Raw genomic sequence first — 15,468 nt, forward strand, 5'->3', positions numbered from 1 at the left:
ACATTTTCTAAACAAAAAAATAATTTTATTTTCTTTCCTTCATTATTTTCTTTCATTATCCAAACACAACGGTAAAAAATAACAATTTATCGTTATTTTGATTTTCTTTTATTATTTTGATTCTTCTTCATTCCAAAATAGAGCGTTAATCTTAGATAGTCTTATCATCGCTAGGTTGTTTTTTATATTCACTATAATTACCGAAAACAATCCCATAAAAAAAAAAAAAAAAAAAAAAAGATAAAAAAACACTAGAGTTTCACATCTTCAATATTGTAAATCGGAGTGGGACATTAAGCCATATCTCAACAGGACAACCTTAATTGTAGTTTACAATATGTTTCCAAGACGATATGTCGTTTACATGAAGCTTGAGCTTCAAAAGGTACCTCTCAAAACAATTAAATACTCGATATGCTTCGAAACAAACAAAAGTTTTGATTAACTGCACTTCTTCCTCTTTACTCGAAACTTTTCGTGAGCTGTAATAAAATATATTGCAGTATAACCGTGGGCAGTCATAAAATATAATTCACTTCTTTTGACAAACAGTTTATTTGCAAACAACGGATTCTACCCTCACATCTGAAGTCGAACCGGAGGGCATAAAGTCACTGACTAAAGCAAATTAATATTTGAGATTTTATTTTAGAGAAGGAGAGAGGAGAAAAACAAGGAGGAATTGTCAATTTTCTGCATACTTATTTCACTCTTTTATTTGGAAAAAATAAAACGAAGAAAATAAATTACATTTTTGTTTATTTTCAAAGAGTAAAATTCTAGAAGAAAGAAAATATTATAATTAAAAATTAATAATCTTACTCTCATTGGAAATCTAAAAATTGACAAGTATTAAAAATTTGGAGTTATTTGGGTAAATTCATAAAAACAATAAAATTTTCACTTTGTTCAATTTTCTCTCCAAATTGGAGAGATTTCTGATTGTAGATCTGAATGAAAAATAATTTAAGTTTTATTTTTCTCTCTCCTTCTCAATCAATCAAAAAACTCATTTACTCAAGCCAATAAGTTGAGTTTGGCTAGTCTTTTCACTAGTTTGAGAAATGAGAGTTTCTGAATTCGAGTCCTCTCGACCATAAGAGTTTTCACCAATTTTGTAAATCAAGAGAAGGGTTATCTCCTATTATGTAATATCGTATTATTTTGGCTTATTGAACTTCCTTATTTCTTTTATTGTTTACTTCTCTACTTCCACACAAACAAAGTGAAGGGCAATGATAAATAAAGATTAGCATTCATTTGATTTGGTTCAAACCAAATCAAATTGGAAAAGCCAAACAAATCAATTTTTTTAAAAAAATAAAAATCAATTTTAAAAAAAATAAAAATAAACCAAAGTAAATAATGTATAAAAACTAAATCGAATCTAAATAGTTTGATTTGGTCAATTTGATGGATTCTTAATGGGTTTAAGATTATTTTTTAGGCTTCAAAAAAAAATGAACAAAAAAAAAATCATTTTCCATAAAAGTTGAAATTGAACCGTGATAAAAATCAAATCAAATCAAACTAATTGAACCAATCGGTTGAAACCAAAATATGCTCAACCTTAATGGAACTTTGTAATTAATTGAATATTATTATTTTTTAAACAAACGTTTAGATGTTCATTCATTTGGTACTTAGTACTATTTTCATATTTTCTTATGTAACTTTTTTCTGATATTTGAATAAATTTTTATTTTCTTAAACAAGTACGAGTCCTAATGAACACTGTTGTTATTCGGTAACAAACCTTGTTTCAAAGCACACGTCCCATGTGTCAGGAATTGGTTAATGATATTAAGATTTAAAATGCTTTTTTGGTTTTTTGTTTAGGTACTAAATTTTGGTTGGCTAATTGGGTGTTTGATTTTAAGTACTCGATGTTGCTGTAAGAAATGACAAGGAGCTAACGCATATTTTTAATCCAGCTCTCTCATTGGTTATTTGTCCCAATAGTAATTGCGATTAGCCACAGAGAACTAAAACACTATAAACATGGATTTGCTATGAGCGAGTTGGGATTGTATAAAAAGTAGATAAACCTTGCCATCCTTTAGATTAGATTTCTTAACCCTGTAGTCACAGAGCTCAGGCATCATTAATTTTTATTGGATGCGTGGAAAATATGATTCAAGTTTGCATCCTTAATTTATAGTTTTGACATAAATTGCTATATATTTAAATGACATAAAATAATAGCTAATTTTTAGTTAGTCTTTGGACTCTTTAATGTTTGCTGCACTTGCAAAATACTAGCAAAAGATTCCTTTTCTTTCCATTTCTTTATCCATAGGGAATTCTTTTTTCCAGGAACAGTTAATTTCAAGCTCCAACACCACTTATTTTTAATCCATAAAGGCTACTATGCATGCAATAGGCACATTGAAATTCCAAACTTTAATTTCTTGCTCTGTGATGTGTTTGCAGTTCTGCAGCCAATTGAGAAATCATTTGCAATAAAATTGCACTCAGATCTATTGACGACTTCTGTTATATTCATAACCTTTTTAAACAAGTATACACTACAGGCAGAAACTAGCAACAAGAAACATCAAAGTAAAACCCATATACCTAAATAGCAAATTGAACTAAGACATTCTTAAAAGGGCTGACATGCAGATACTACAAATGGCTATGTCCAAATCAGATGAGACAAAAAAAAAAAAAAAAAAAAAGGAGAAATGAAAGCTACTCAAGGAGAAGGTATCCGACCTAAAATAAATATAAAAAGAAAGCTCATCTACGGCCTGTAATAATTAACGCATGTTAGCATTAGCATTAGGATTTCACCTCAATGTCTGCTATGCAAGTTCGGTTGCTGTGTCAATGCCACAAAGCTCCATACTGTTAATTGAGAAGCAACCTCAGTGTGGATTTTGGCCAGCCCATAGTTGGTAAACTGGCATATTATGAATCGATTGATTTGCATTACTATAAATTGTAGGATCCCGATTAAGAGGACTACTCCCATTCTCGTCAGAAGACTCACTAGAGGCCCCTTGTGAAGGAGGGCTGGATGTTGTCAATGGTGCACCAAAATTCAACATTTGGGGAAGAGTTCCTGACGAAGTCCCAGATTTCGATATATTTGAGCTTGATTTTTTACCATCTGCAATAAAGCTGCCAACAATGACCTGGCAGGCAAAAGGAACAGGTAAGTAAATATGATGATAAAACCACTACTGACCCAAGCTTCCAATTGAAGATCTGGTAGTTGAAAGCTCGACTGCTCCAATGGTTGAACCATAATTTTCCAATAAATTAAAAGAAAATAAATAATTTATAAGCCGCGGGTAGGTCCTAATACAATATTAAGGATGCTACTCTATGGGTACAATGGTAAAAACAGCCTCTTTAGGTAAAGCAAGGTTAAGGCTAATTATAGACAAACATCTCCCAACTCTCACAAAGCAAAAGAGCATTGTGCATTGGCGCTGTATCTATACTATAACTGTATATTAAAAATATGTAAAATACTTGTTCGACAAAATTACAACTTGTTACATTGCCAATGTCACCAGAATTAAATTCAATCAATTACAGTAATTCTCATCTACAGTATTATAGAGATTATCAAAATGAAAAACTTGTTACCTTCTAATATTATTTGTATGTGTTTAAATGCAAATACACATAAACTACAGAAGTATATTGGATCGTCATTGCAATGTTTTTCACTCTATTATTTATGAATGGAAACCAACCCCTACTAGTTTGAGAATAAGTGTTAGTTATTTTGTTGTTATTGCCGTACAATTTATCAAGGGAAAATTAACATTTTTCCATGTATTTTATCAAAATACACTAATCTATCCCTGCATTTTTCAAGTATACTAATATTTGCCTATGTTTTGCATTTGTTACACTACTTTGGCCTTCGTCAAATTTTTGTACAATCTTGGTTAAAAAGTAAAAAAAATGCAAGGACAGAATAGTTAATTTTGATAAATATGAGGACAAAACAGTAAAGTTTCCGAAAGAGTATCACAAATATTGACAGAAAAAAGTACAAAATCGACATGGGTACAAAATAGTGTAATGAATGCAAAACATAGGGAAAAATTATCATATTTTAAACAATTTAAGGACAGATTAGTATTTTGACAAAATACAGGAATAAAATAATAGTTTTCCCATTTATTGATGTAGTTCTAAATGATGTTAAAAGAGGTTGAAAAACATTGCCTATAAATTTAGTTTACAATCATCAATTGTTAATTAATTCTATAAATGATGTTAAATTAGGTGGAGAAAGATTGCCAATAAATTTAGTTTACTGTAAGTGTACAATTATTAATTTATTTTATAACTATTGCTTAACATAGCAATGAGAACTCTTCATAACCTATTTAAATCACTTCAACTCTGAACCGATTAAATGATATAACTAATCAAATTTATGATGAGTGATATTCAAGATAGAAATTGTATCAGAACACCCAAGACAAGAACCAACCAGAATTTAACTTCAATGACATTTTGATAATAAATCAGTGTATTCTATTCTTGTTTTTCCCCGCCAAATGTTTCACAATATGCAAAACATGAGAGTTTGTGTGTGTATATTATTTATAAGATCAATATTATTTTCATACATTACAAATACAAGAGATGGTGTTAAACTGATACCTGTACTGGTGATGCTGCTAATAGCATTCCAGCAACTCCTCCACCCAAGACTCTACCATCTGAACCTGCCAGTGACACACTCAAACCACCAGTTCTGCTGCGACTACCATTATTTTCAGAAAGCAAGAAGGAACCTGAGAGAGAGATAATTTCAAATCGGCCCTGTAAAGAAAAATATCAAAACTGCTGTTAAAATTAAAGGAATGGAGTTACAAATTAGCCCTCCAAAAAAAAATTTGAGGTACATGATCAAAATATTAAAAGTCATTCCTTTTATGGTGCCAAAATTTAAAGAGTGCCTTAACGTGACAGACTCATCAATTAGTGTGAAAACATCTCCCATATGTACAATCAAGCAACTGGAACATTCCAATTGCATTTTTCAAATAATAAATGTTAAAAATATGCGTTAATCAAGGCCATTAAGATGTCATGTACAGAACGGATCCATTGTTCCCAACAACATTGTAGTTACGGACTAGTCCTAATTTAAGTGCTTGAACAAAGCCACTTTATTAAGCAGTCAAACAACTGCAGTTTCTCGTAGTCACCAGTACCCTTCCTAGAAAATAGGTGTAATTCAAGTTGGGTTTTTGAGTACTTGATTCCTAGATCTTGTTGTCACTTAAATTTTCTTCACCCATGCTACAGGATGTAGTTCGATCACTAGATTTTCATGATGAAATCTCACAGAGAACCTGGTGATGCATGTTACTAATGTTTAAGAATTATAGCAAATACCTTCAATTTCATTGAGGTAAATGGTACGAAGAGTTCAAATAAAATTCAAACCACCTAAGACTATATCAAGAGTGTCAATGCGGCAGGTTTAGCCATTCCCAGCTGAAATCAGAAAATCAGGGTGAAAGAGCTAGTACAGCTGCAAATGAGCTTTATTGCTTGTGACCCAGTTGGAGCTAGGCGCAACTTGTTGAATTGGTTTCCTCATGTTAATCAGCTCAAGCTTACTATTTATACTTGTTAAATAAGCAAACAAAACTTGGCACACTAGTGCTTAGGACAAAAGCAATAATATAATGGTAATTAGCTAAGATATTTAATTTGCTACGGTAACGAATAATACAAAAAAAAATGAAATTTTACTACAAAAATAAAACATGCTATAGGTGAAAGGAAAAGAAAAAGCATGAAGATTCGAAGAAGAATAATACAAGAAAATTAGTCAACCAATACTTGCAATTCCATTCAAAAACATCTCATGGTTTTTTATTGATCCATGCCTACAGCTACTTTCCCCATTGAATTGGGCCGCAGAGATAAAATTCAACGAAAGAGAAAAAAAATTGCATCTCTAAAGAATAAATTGTAGGAAAAATGGCATCCAATTCATCTTTTAAGGGAAAAATAAATGAAATGCTACTTGCTGAAAAAAATATAGCAACAATAACCTCTTGATGACTTCCAATTTCTTTAATGGCCACATTGTAGATTCAACACTTCCAGCAAAAAATCACGAACACATCAAAAGAATTCCATTTCTGCCTTCAGTATTTTGTGTCAACTAAGCAATGCAGAAAGTTCACTTCATAAATAGGTTACTTCACATGACAACAATTACCTTGGACATAACCACTTATCATTTTGGTCACCATGCCTTCTATCCCTTGATTCATAACCACATCTCAACAAAATTTGCAACTGTAGTGGAATGAAATTCCAATTCCCAAACTTACAAGTACGTCTAACTTTGAAATTAAGTTAACCAAAGCCTAACAACACGATATTCCTTTAGCTAAGTTTTACTTTTTTTTTTCCCCGGTTGGCTCAATCTATTGAAAGTGATAGCAAATTCAACTCTTCATTTTATCCTAAAGTGCCCATATCATGTAATGATACTTGAACATGGATATGAAAGTTTTATGCACACCGCTAAACTACTAATTGAACCAAACCAAACTTATTAGAAAATAAAGCACAACTAAAACCAAATATTTTGCTTCAGTGTTTGGTTATAATAGACCAAATAGTTATAATTTTTAATTTAAATGCTGTTAATCAATTTTTTGTAATACATTATTAATAAAAAAAATATAATTTTAATGACATTTTACAAATAAAATATAATTTAAAACTATATATTATTAGTAGAGATGTATTAAGCATGATATAATATTATAATAATAATAATTATTATATTTTATCCATTAATTAACAAAGATTAAGTTATTTCAATTAGTTAAGTCAACATTTTTGAAATAACCTAACTGATAACCAAAAACTAACTTTTCTTATAAATAATAACCATATTGAACCAAAAATCAAAGTTCTCTACTAAAATGACGAATTTCATTGTTTTCAGTTAAAACTGAATAGTTTCAACTTTACCTTCAGCCAGAAGTAAATTAGAAATTTATTACCAAGTCATTCAAAGAAAGGTTCTTTCACGCAAAGCATAATGGGTGGGCCTCCCCCACTGCTGTAACCAATGTTGCTATATTGTACTAGCCATACTTGCCAAAACGGGCACTAAGGATTCACTTAACCTTTACTGATTTCTTCCTTTGAGACCTTCCTGCCATGTCATGGCTACAATTTGAATCTAAAACTAGTTACATGACTTCTCTGTTAAATATTAAAGTCTATACCTATATATTTTGGCGAAAGCACTTCCAGATAGACCTGGCAATTGGTCCGATTGTTTTAATTCCAAACTAGACTAAAACCAGTGAGGGACGACAGGCTCAAAACTGCTCATCAGAATTGGGCCTCACAGGAACCGCACCAGAAACGGAACCAAAGCCAGGAGGACCAATTCTGATCCCAACTCCGAGCTTCACAAGCCTGGAACCGCTGATTCAGCGAATTGGCCACCAATACTTCCAGAGAAGTGCTTGGTATAAGATCTCCATCAGCAATATAGGCACTCATCAGAAGAGTAGAATTTCAATCAAAAAAAAAAAAAAAAAAAAAAAAAAAAAAAAAAAAATTTGTTTAAGACTTATTATTTTGAAAATTACATTATTCATTAGCATGTAAGATCCTTGAAAAGCCATGAAAATGCATCATTCTTGGAAGATAAAGTGCAAGCTTAACATATTAGGACTTCACCAGTATTGCTCTTAACAAGGAATAGCCTTAAAAATACAAGAGACAATCTAAAGAAAAATCTCAACCAGTGGTTTTTCATGGAGTAATCCCATTAAAAATTAGTACTTGTATCAAATTCAAATGTATGTCATAGTTGCCAAAGGCATAAGGTGCACTCAAGCCCACAAAATACTTAGGCACATTAACAAGGCACAAGAATTCACCTGCGGGAAGTAAGGTGCACATTAATAAAAATGCATATGCAATACTTGTATAGTAGTTTATAACAGGCTATATGCGCACTAAATTGCATGGGAATCACAAAAATCTGATCTGAAGCTATAATGGTAAGTCATTTGCATGGAAAAGTGAAAAAGTAAATAGCAATCAATAGAACTAATCAGAATTCAAAACACGAAAAGCAATGTCTTTTCCTTTTCTCCAATTCCTTAGTACACTAACAATTTATAACAAACTAGGCCTACTCTATTAGGAGTTGAGTTTGCCACAATGAGTACCAGAGTTTATTAGAAGGGTCAGTGACATTTTCAATTTGTAATTAGAACACCTAACCTAATAGTATGGTGACATCCAACTTATAAAAGTTGATTTATACAAACTGTACTTATAATCCTCAAATACTAATGTCCAATGATTAAAACCAACTCAGTAATGGCAGTGACAATAAACAGCCACATACGGAAATCAAAGCAGGTCAAGGACAGGTGTACCGTCTTACTTTTAAAATTTTTTAGACAAATAAAACCTAATGATGTGGGGTAAAGTTGTCCTTCCTAATTAGCAATGGACCAAGTACAAGAATGCCAAAAAAACCAATAATAAAGAGTTAAAAGAAATTTCTCAGGCCCCTTTGTTGCATAGCTAGCACTTAAAGATGTTTGCCGGGAACCATAGGCATGAAGCTTGACCTCCGACCAATAGGGTTGCTTGAACTCAAAGCATTAAGTGAACTAGGAACCAAATGCAACTAAGGTGCACCTTTGCAACTATGATATAAATGCTCACATTTATAAGAAATTATACGTTACTGCAAATATTTGATGCATAGAATTATAAAATCAATAGAAATGGAAAGTACTTGTAAACTAGACTACCTTTTAAAGCAAATTTTCAAGCAAGAGGCCCATGTAAACTTCAACCAAAAATCTAACCGTCTACATGTTGATGAAATCCAAATATATGTCATATTATATTTATAGCTATGTTCAAAGCTTAATAAGCTTCAAAATGTTGATTTCCAAAATCTCAGGGAGAGACACCATACAAGAAGTCTTGGGTATTATAATTGGGGTATAGAATACATAATCTAGTCCTAATTAAAGAATGAAGTCATGGGCATTTGAAAATCCACTTTGCATTAGTTCACATACTTGACAAATGCATTATAGCTGAATTAATAGCTAAATGAAAAGCCTTTGTCAACCCAGCACTATGAAATATTATACCGCCTCCCAAAGAGTTTATATTGTTAGTCATATGAATTTGAACGAATGAGGATAGAATGGTTAGTGGTGTAAGTGGCAAGGGTACCAGGTAATGGTTACCTTTTCAGTTAGTGTAGTTCACTTTTGTATATGAGGTCAAATGAATTATTGTTTTTCCTTTTCAAATGTAGGATAGATTAAATGAACTTAACCAAAACACAATGAAGATTCATAGGCATAGGTGATAATAGTAGAAAACAAGTCATTTCCCTTTTTTCTACTTCTTTTCACCCAATCAACATAATCTCTTGGGTTAACCTATAATTCCATTTCTTGAGCTAGAATGAGTACATGTTAATCTGCCCAACATTGTCCCCTCACTTCAAATTTGTGGGATAAAATGTTACTCCAATAACACAATTATTAACACAATTATTCCCCTTTAACTCCATACCAAACAAACCCTTAATGCTGATAGTTTCTTTCCCACGTGTCATCCTAGAGTTTAGATGTCTTTAATCTTACTAGTTTTTATCCAAGATAAAGAACAAAGAACATTCATTTCACACGAATCAACATGTAGTCCATCAAAGAACCTTATACAAATATTATCCAAGCATTAAAAGTACCTCATACGTCACAGTACCACCAGACATTGCTGGTTGACGAAGGGTGACATTGCAAATGGCACCATTTGCAGAGAGAATACAAACTGTCCGTGGCCCTTGCTGCGAAAAAGCCATAATCTTTGATGCTATGTCCTACAAAACAGTGAGAAAATTAAAATAAAGAATTTCCAAATAAAACTGAATTTTAAAATGCTGGTTCTTAAAAAAAAATGATATGCCGATACTAGCATTGGAAACTTCATTTCTGATTAACTAGTTAACATTGATACATTTATGAACTAGGATAACTATCTTATCTAGTAACAGAGTCTCTATGAATTTTATCGGAATAGGAAGTCTCTATAGGCAACAACCAATAAAATAGAGCATTACTCAACTATTGGCTGAAAAAGTATAAATAGGAGAGGTGATGTTAATTTCTCTTTGATTGATACACCCACAAGAACACTGACAATAATTTGAAGTTAGAATCATGAGTACTATTTTTTAAAAAAAAACAAAATTGTATGTTCGCCATGTTCTAGATATTCTTTATAAGTTCCTTTTATTTCTAACCTTTTGGGAAGGTTGTAGCTATCAACATTTAGTTTTCTATCTTTTTTTATACTGACAAGGCCTATCCGCGCTAAAAAGCATAGCCAAAAAACTGTTGGAGCCTTCAAGGGACGAAGAGATTGGATAAGTATATATTGAGGAGCCCAAGGAAGACAACAGCTCATAGAAAACAAATTACCTTATCTTAGAAGGCAGTAAGATGACAAAACTTGAATCTGACACATCAACTAGATAGTTTTATATCAAACTTGAAAATACTCTTTTAATAAATAAAGCAAACATTTTTTTAATACATGCAAAAAGGCATGCAGATGCAAGGATAAGAAGAAAACAGTAGTTGAGGGAAAAGCTTAATGTGCAAGTAAAAAGGTTTAGCAGCAATGATTTAGTTTAATTTTGCTTTTTCATTCTGGTCGTCTGCTTGTAGGCTTTATATTTTTGCTTCTTTGGTCATGAATGAGCAGACAAAGCACAGTCAAGAGCTCATCCTTGATGTAATAATTGCAACAGACAGGATAATTGCCAAGTTATTGTTGAGAATATGTTGAAATGATGGAGATGCACCCTAGGTTCTAAGGATCTCAAGTTACGTAGAAGAGAAATAAAGCATGTGTTGTAACTTCATCAATAAAGATGTGCAAGTTTAGCAAAAGAAGATGAAGTGATCAAAGTGGTGTTAACATAGATGGCGCAGACGTACCACAAAACACAATTTAAATACCTAGCTGCTGTCACACAAGGGGCTGGGGGGAGTAAGGAGGACATTAACCAAAAGATTAATGAATGAAGGTTGAGTGCAGAAATGCAACAAGAGTCCTATGTGATTGCAAAATACCAACTAAGCTGAAAACAGGGTTTTATAAAATCGAGATCAAAACTGCCAAGATGTATGGTTGTGAGTGTTAGCTGTTGAAAAACCAAGAATTTCACAAGATTAATATGGTGAAAACAAAGGGGTGTAAATGAATTTGCAGAAGAAAATAAAAAAACAAAGGTGCACAGGATAAAGAATGAATGAGCTACGAAGAAAATGGAACACTAGATTGCTCATGGATGTATGCATGTATGCATCATGGATCAATAAATACACAAGAACACTAGATTGCTCACATTGAAATAACAGGAGATGAAAGGAGGAAAATAGGAGACAGAACTAGGACACATATGGCTGAAGTGGTAAGATTTGATTAAACTCTAGATCTTCATGACCCCGAACCCAAGGCAAGAATCTTCTTCAGAAAATCTTTAAAATAAATGACTACATGAAGTACAATGAAGAAGACAAATCTATTTAGTGGGATTAAGATTAGTTCAGCTTAGTTGTAATTTAGTTCTAGTTCTAAGATAAAAAGAACATTCGTTTACAAAAAGCTTCTACGTGTGTGTACAACAAAAGGAGGGGAGGATATATTACTATCAAGAAAGAATTTGCCATAAGTACTGAAGTGTAATTTAGCCTAACTATTGGGAAAAGAAAAAAGCATTTGTTAAAGAAAAAAGCATTTGTTTAAGAAAAGCAGTTGATTAGGATGAGGAGCTTTTGTCGAAGTCTTAATAAGTGAATCATTATAATGTTGTAGAACTGATTGAATCAGTACTGTTATCATAAATCTTTTACAAAATCAGAAAAAAGAAGAGTCAAATCAATATTAAACTAATAACTTCACTACATATCATAAGTACCTTATAGATCTAACAATTTATTGTGAAAAAATAATTCATTACAAAAATAGTTCCAAGAAAAATTATGCGAAAGGATTGATATACTATATTATTACAGAAATTTGATATACAAAAGTAATAAATAAGGGTTGATGGTCCAAACAAAAATAAAAATTAGAAGAAGTAAACTTTAAAATAGTGTTGTATTCATTACAAGCTTAAGCAGAAGCCTATTAAGCCACTAAGGTTAAAAATAAAATCCCATATTTCATGCATCAGGGATTTAAAAGGAAACCAAAAATAGATATAAAACCATAATGTCCTGTTTCCATCAGTAGCCCCCAGCCATTACATTGTGTATGGTCTATAATTGAAGGTTCAAATTAGAAATGGTCTTGTGCCTGCGCTATCAAGTCAGGTAGAAAAAACTAGAATAAATATAGCACCATCCTTCTATCCATCCAAGAACCTCTATTCATCCCTCCCCCTTCTTTTTTCTACTGCTCCTCTGCCGCTAACAAGCACAACAATATGATTAATGCTTGATAACATCCATTTCAGGAATTTTTCACTGTTTCAGTAACATTTCACTGTGAATCTATATTTGATCAAAAATAGTAAATACAATGAAATTTTGTCAGTTACTATCATATACACTCTGTAATGACCTATTATTCAAAAACTTGGTCAGGACTCCAAAAAAAAAAAAATCAACAGTGCTTTTTGTTCTACTAGAAATCTACTGTTCTACTAGAAATCTACGACAGGCAACAGCTTTTTAAAATTCTAACCAAACACTTTGGTCTGGCTATTGGAGCTTAACAACCATAAAAAATCCTGCCAATAGCATAACCAAACGAATCCTAAGTCCTCATCACATGTAAATCTAAATTAGTCAACATCTTTAAAATTATCATACCCTTTACTTCCACTTGAACTTCAAACAATGAACCCTTCTAATAATCCGCATTCAACACAAGTTTATTTATGTTTTTGCAGTTTCATTTATATGGAATGCACAAAAAGTAAAGAAGATCAAAATTTACACTCTATTGCCTACAATAAGATCATGTTTAGCCACCTTCAAGCACGGAAAAAAAAAAAAAAAATCAAAACTTTCTGCTCTATTTTCTCTTTTTCATTCTTCCATATTCATTAATGTCCATAAAAACTTCCCAATTTTCATTTGAAAACTTTCTTCCATTGCTAAAAAAAAACTTTCCGCTTTCACTCTTTCTTCTTTTCTTTTCTTTTGTTTTTTTTTTTTTTTTTTTTTTTTTTTTTTTTTTACAATTCCATTGCTTTCCTTGCGAAACCATCAATGATTACATTTTAATGAAACATTATAAAAAAAACACACAAGCATACCTCTCCTGCTTTCACTGTAATCACATGAGGTGTAAACCCCACGCCTCCAACCCCTCCTGCGGGTAAGATCAACAGATATTTATGAATAACATAATTAAAATGCAATATTATTCACACACACGCAAAACCAAGTAGACAAAATTACCTAATGCATCAAGCTGCTTTTTGCCCGACCCCGGGGGCCTTCCTCTATTCCGCTTCGCCGGAGGTTCAGAGGCCACGCCAGACGTGCCGCCCCCAGAATCCGCATGACCTAAAGAGTTTGCTGACGAAGAAATTGGGGTGGGTGACAATCCCAAGGCAATGTTGCCATCGGGGGTGTACTTCCTAGGCCTCCCCCGCTTCTTCTTTGCGGGTTCCATACTAAACCTCATTCCGGTGGAAGAAGGCGGCGACGATCCATCAAAAACACCATCCGAAGAGGGCGCCTTGGATTGTGAGCGCGGTGGGCCCACCGAATTGAAGGGAAAACCAGCGGCAGCAGTTGGATTGATGTTAGGATTCATCATATTCATGGCGTGATGAGCGGCGGCGGCGTTGTAAGAGGAAGTGGAACCTAGTAACATATTCGGTTGCTGTTGTGGATGCGATGGTATTTGCTGTGGCGGTTGTGGCGGTGGCTGTGGTTCTCTTGAGTCCATTATTAATTTTCTGGCTCTCCGACTTTCTAATACAAGAGGAAAAGGGTTGTTTGGGAAGTGAGAAAATGTGAAGGAAAATTGGGGAATGGGAGAGAAGAAGTTATGCGTATGTGTGAGTTATCTACTCCTAGTAGTACTAGTCATGGAACCTACCACTTTGAAGTGAGGGAGTGAGTACTAAGCAAAATTAAAAAATAATAATAATAATAAGTTCTAGTAGTAGGAAAGCGTAAGTGGAGCCGGAAACCAGATTTATTTTTTATATTTTTATTTATTAAAACTAAAGTAGGGTTTTTGCAATTTAGGGTTTTAAGTTTTTCTTTTGCCAACCTTCAAAATTTATTTATAAATAATAATAATAATAATGTATGAAAAAAAAAAATTTATCTCATTAATGTAAAGATCAAAGAATGAAGTTTTTAGCTTCGGCATTACAAGTTGACTCTTCAATTTTAGTTAGTTAATTAAAAAATAAATTCAATTGATCTCTTTTTTTAAAGAAGAATTAAATTGGTCTTTAATTAGTCTTTATCTCTCTTCAAATTTAATTTCCGTTAATATTCTTTTCATTAATAGAAAAGACTGAATTTATGCTTTATACAATTCAAATTATACTAGAAGTATATATTCGTGCACGTTTAATAACAGAAATGAGAAAATATAAAAAAAACACACACGTATCTATATCTATCTATCTAGCTATGCTGATGGTATCGCCCTCGAATGTTCTAAAATAGCATTAGTCATAGTCAATTCGAAAATCACATTTTACACCGAGTATTTAAATGCGTGATTTGACACTCTTTTCCCTTGAGTGAGGTCGAAGATTCGATCCTCATGGATAAAGTAAATACTTATTATGAGCACTTTATCCCTTTTTGGGTCGACTTGGTCTGAGCAGAATTTAGTTCTAACTTAGTGGACTCGAGATACGAAAAAATATATATTTTATTATTTGATTGGATATAATTTTTAAAATTATTTTTTAAATAAATAAATATATATAATAAAAAAGAAAAAAGTATACTTTTTTTTCTATGATTGTAGGAAAATTGTGGATTTATTTGAAGAAGATATAGCGTTTCTTTTATGTAATCTTTTTTATTACTTAATTAACTTATTTATTTATTTTAAATTTGCAACTTAGAATAATATATAGAAATAAAATACTTGAATAAACTCATTAAGTGAGCAATATTGGATCCTAACATGATTTGCTTTGTAATTTTCATTCATTGACTTAGCTTTTCTTTTGTCCATCAAAATCAAATTTAATTAAATTATAGCATTTTCAGAGTTATTTTTAAAATTTAAATTGATAATTTTTTAATATAATTTATTTCTTGTTATGTGTTGAATTCTTAAAAGAGTTTTATTCTTAAATAATAATATATAAAAATTTATTATTTTTATTTTCTTTTTCGTTATTGAATTAATTTGTAGCTACTATCACTTTAATTTAATAAGAGATTTATATCTCCCTTG

General features: G+C 32.0%; 1 protein-coding gene across 1 annotated transcript; it reads right to left on the bottom strand.

Annotated features, from left to right (window-relative positions):
- Positions 1-2,481: 2,481 nt before the first annotated feature.
- On the bottom strand, positions 2,482-14,159 carry LOC105646718 (AT-hook motif nuclear-localized protein 8). Its single transcript, XM_012232640.4, has 5 exons — positions 13,488-14,159; positions 13,343-13,398; positions 9,758-9,889; positions 4,636-4,797; positions 2,482-3,140 (listed from the first exon to the last, which is right to left on the bottom strand). The coding sequence occupies exons 1-5, from the start codon at positions 13,981-13,983 to the stop codon at positions 2,871-2,873; spliced, it is 1,116 nt and encodes a 371-aa protein (XP_012088030.1). The 5' UTR covers positions 13,984-14,159; the 3' UTR covers positions 2,482-2,870.
- Between the last annotated feature and the right edge of the window lie 1,309 nt (positions 14,160-15,468).

The sequence above is a fragment of the Jatropha curcas genome, chromosome 11 (assembly GCF_041381405.1).
Source record: "Jatropha curcas cultivar XTBG-Jc1 chromosome 11, XTBG_Jcur_1.0, whole genome shotgun sequence".
NCBI classification, from domain to species: Eukaryota; Viridiplantae; Streptophyta; class Magnoliopsida; order Malpighiales; family Euphorbiaceae; genus Jatropha; species Jatropha curcas.

Excerpts from the sequence above, each read along its gene's own strand:
- LOC105646718 (XM_012232640.4), bottom strand. The coding sequence starts at position 13,983 with ATGGACTCAAGAGAACCACAGCCACCGCCACAACCGCCACAGCAAATA. Across the intron at positions 13,399-13,487 it reads AAAGCAGCTTGATGCATTAG|GAGGGGTTGGAGGCGTGGGG; the intron begins GTAATTTTGTCT and ends TCTTACCCGCAG. Across the intron at positions 4,798-9,757 it reads GTGGTACTGTGACGTATGAG|GGCCGATTTGAAATTATCTC; the intron begins GTACTTTTAATG and ends TTTTCTTTACAG.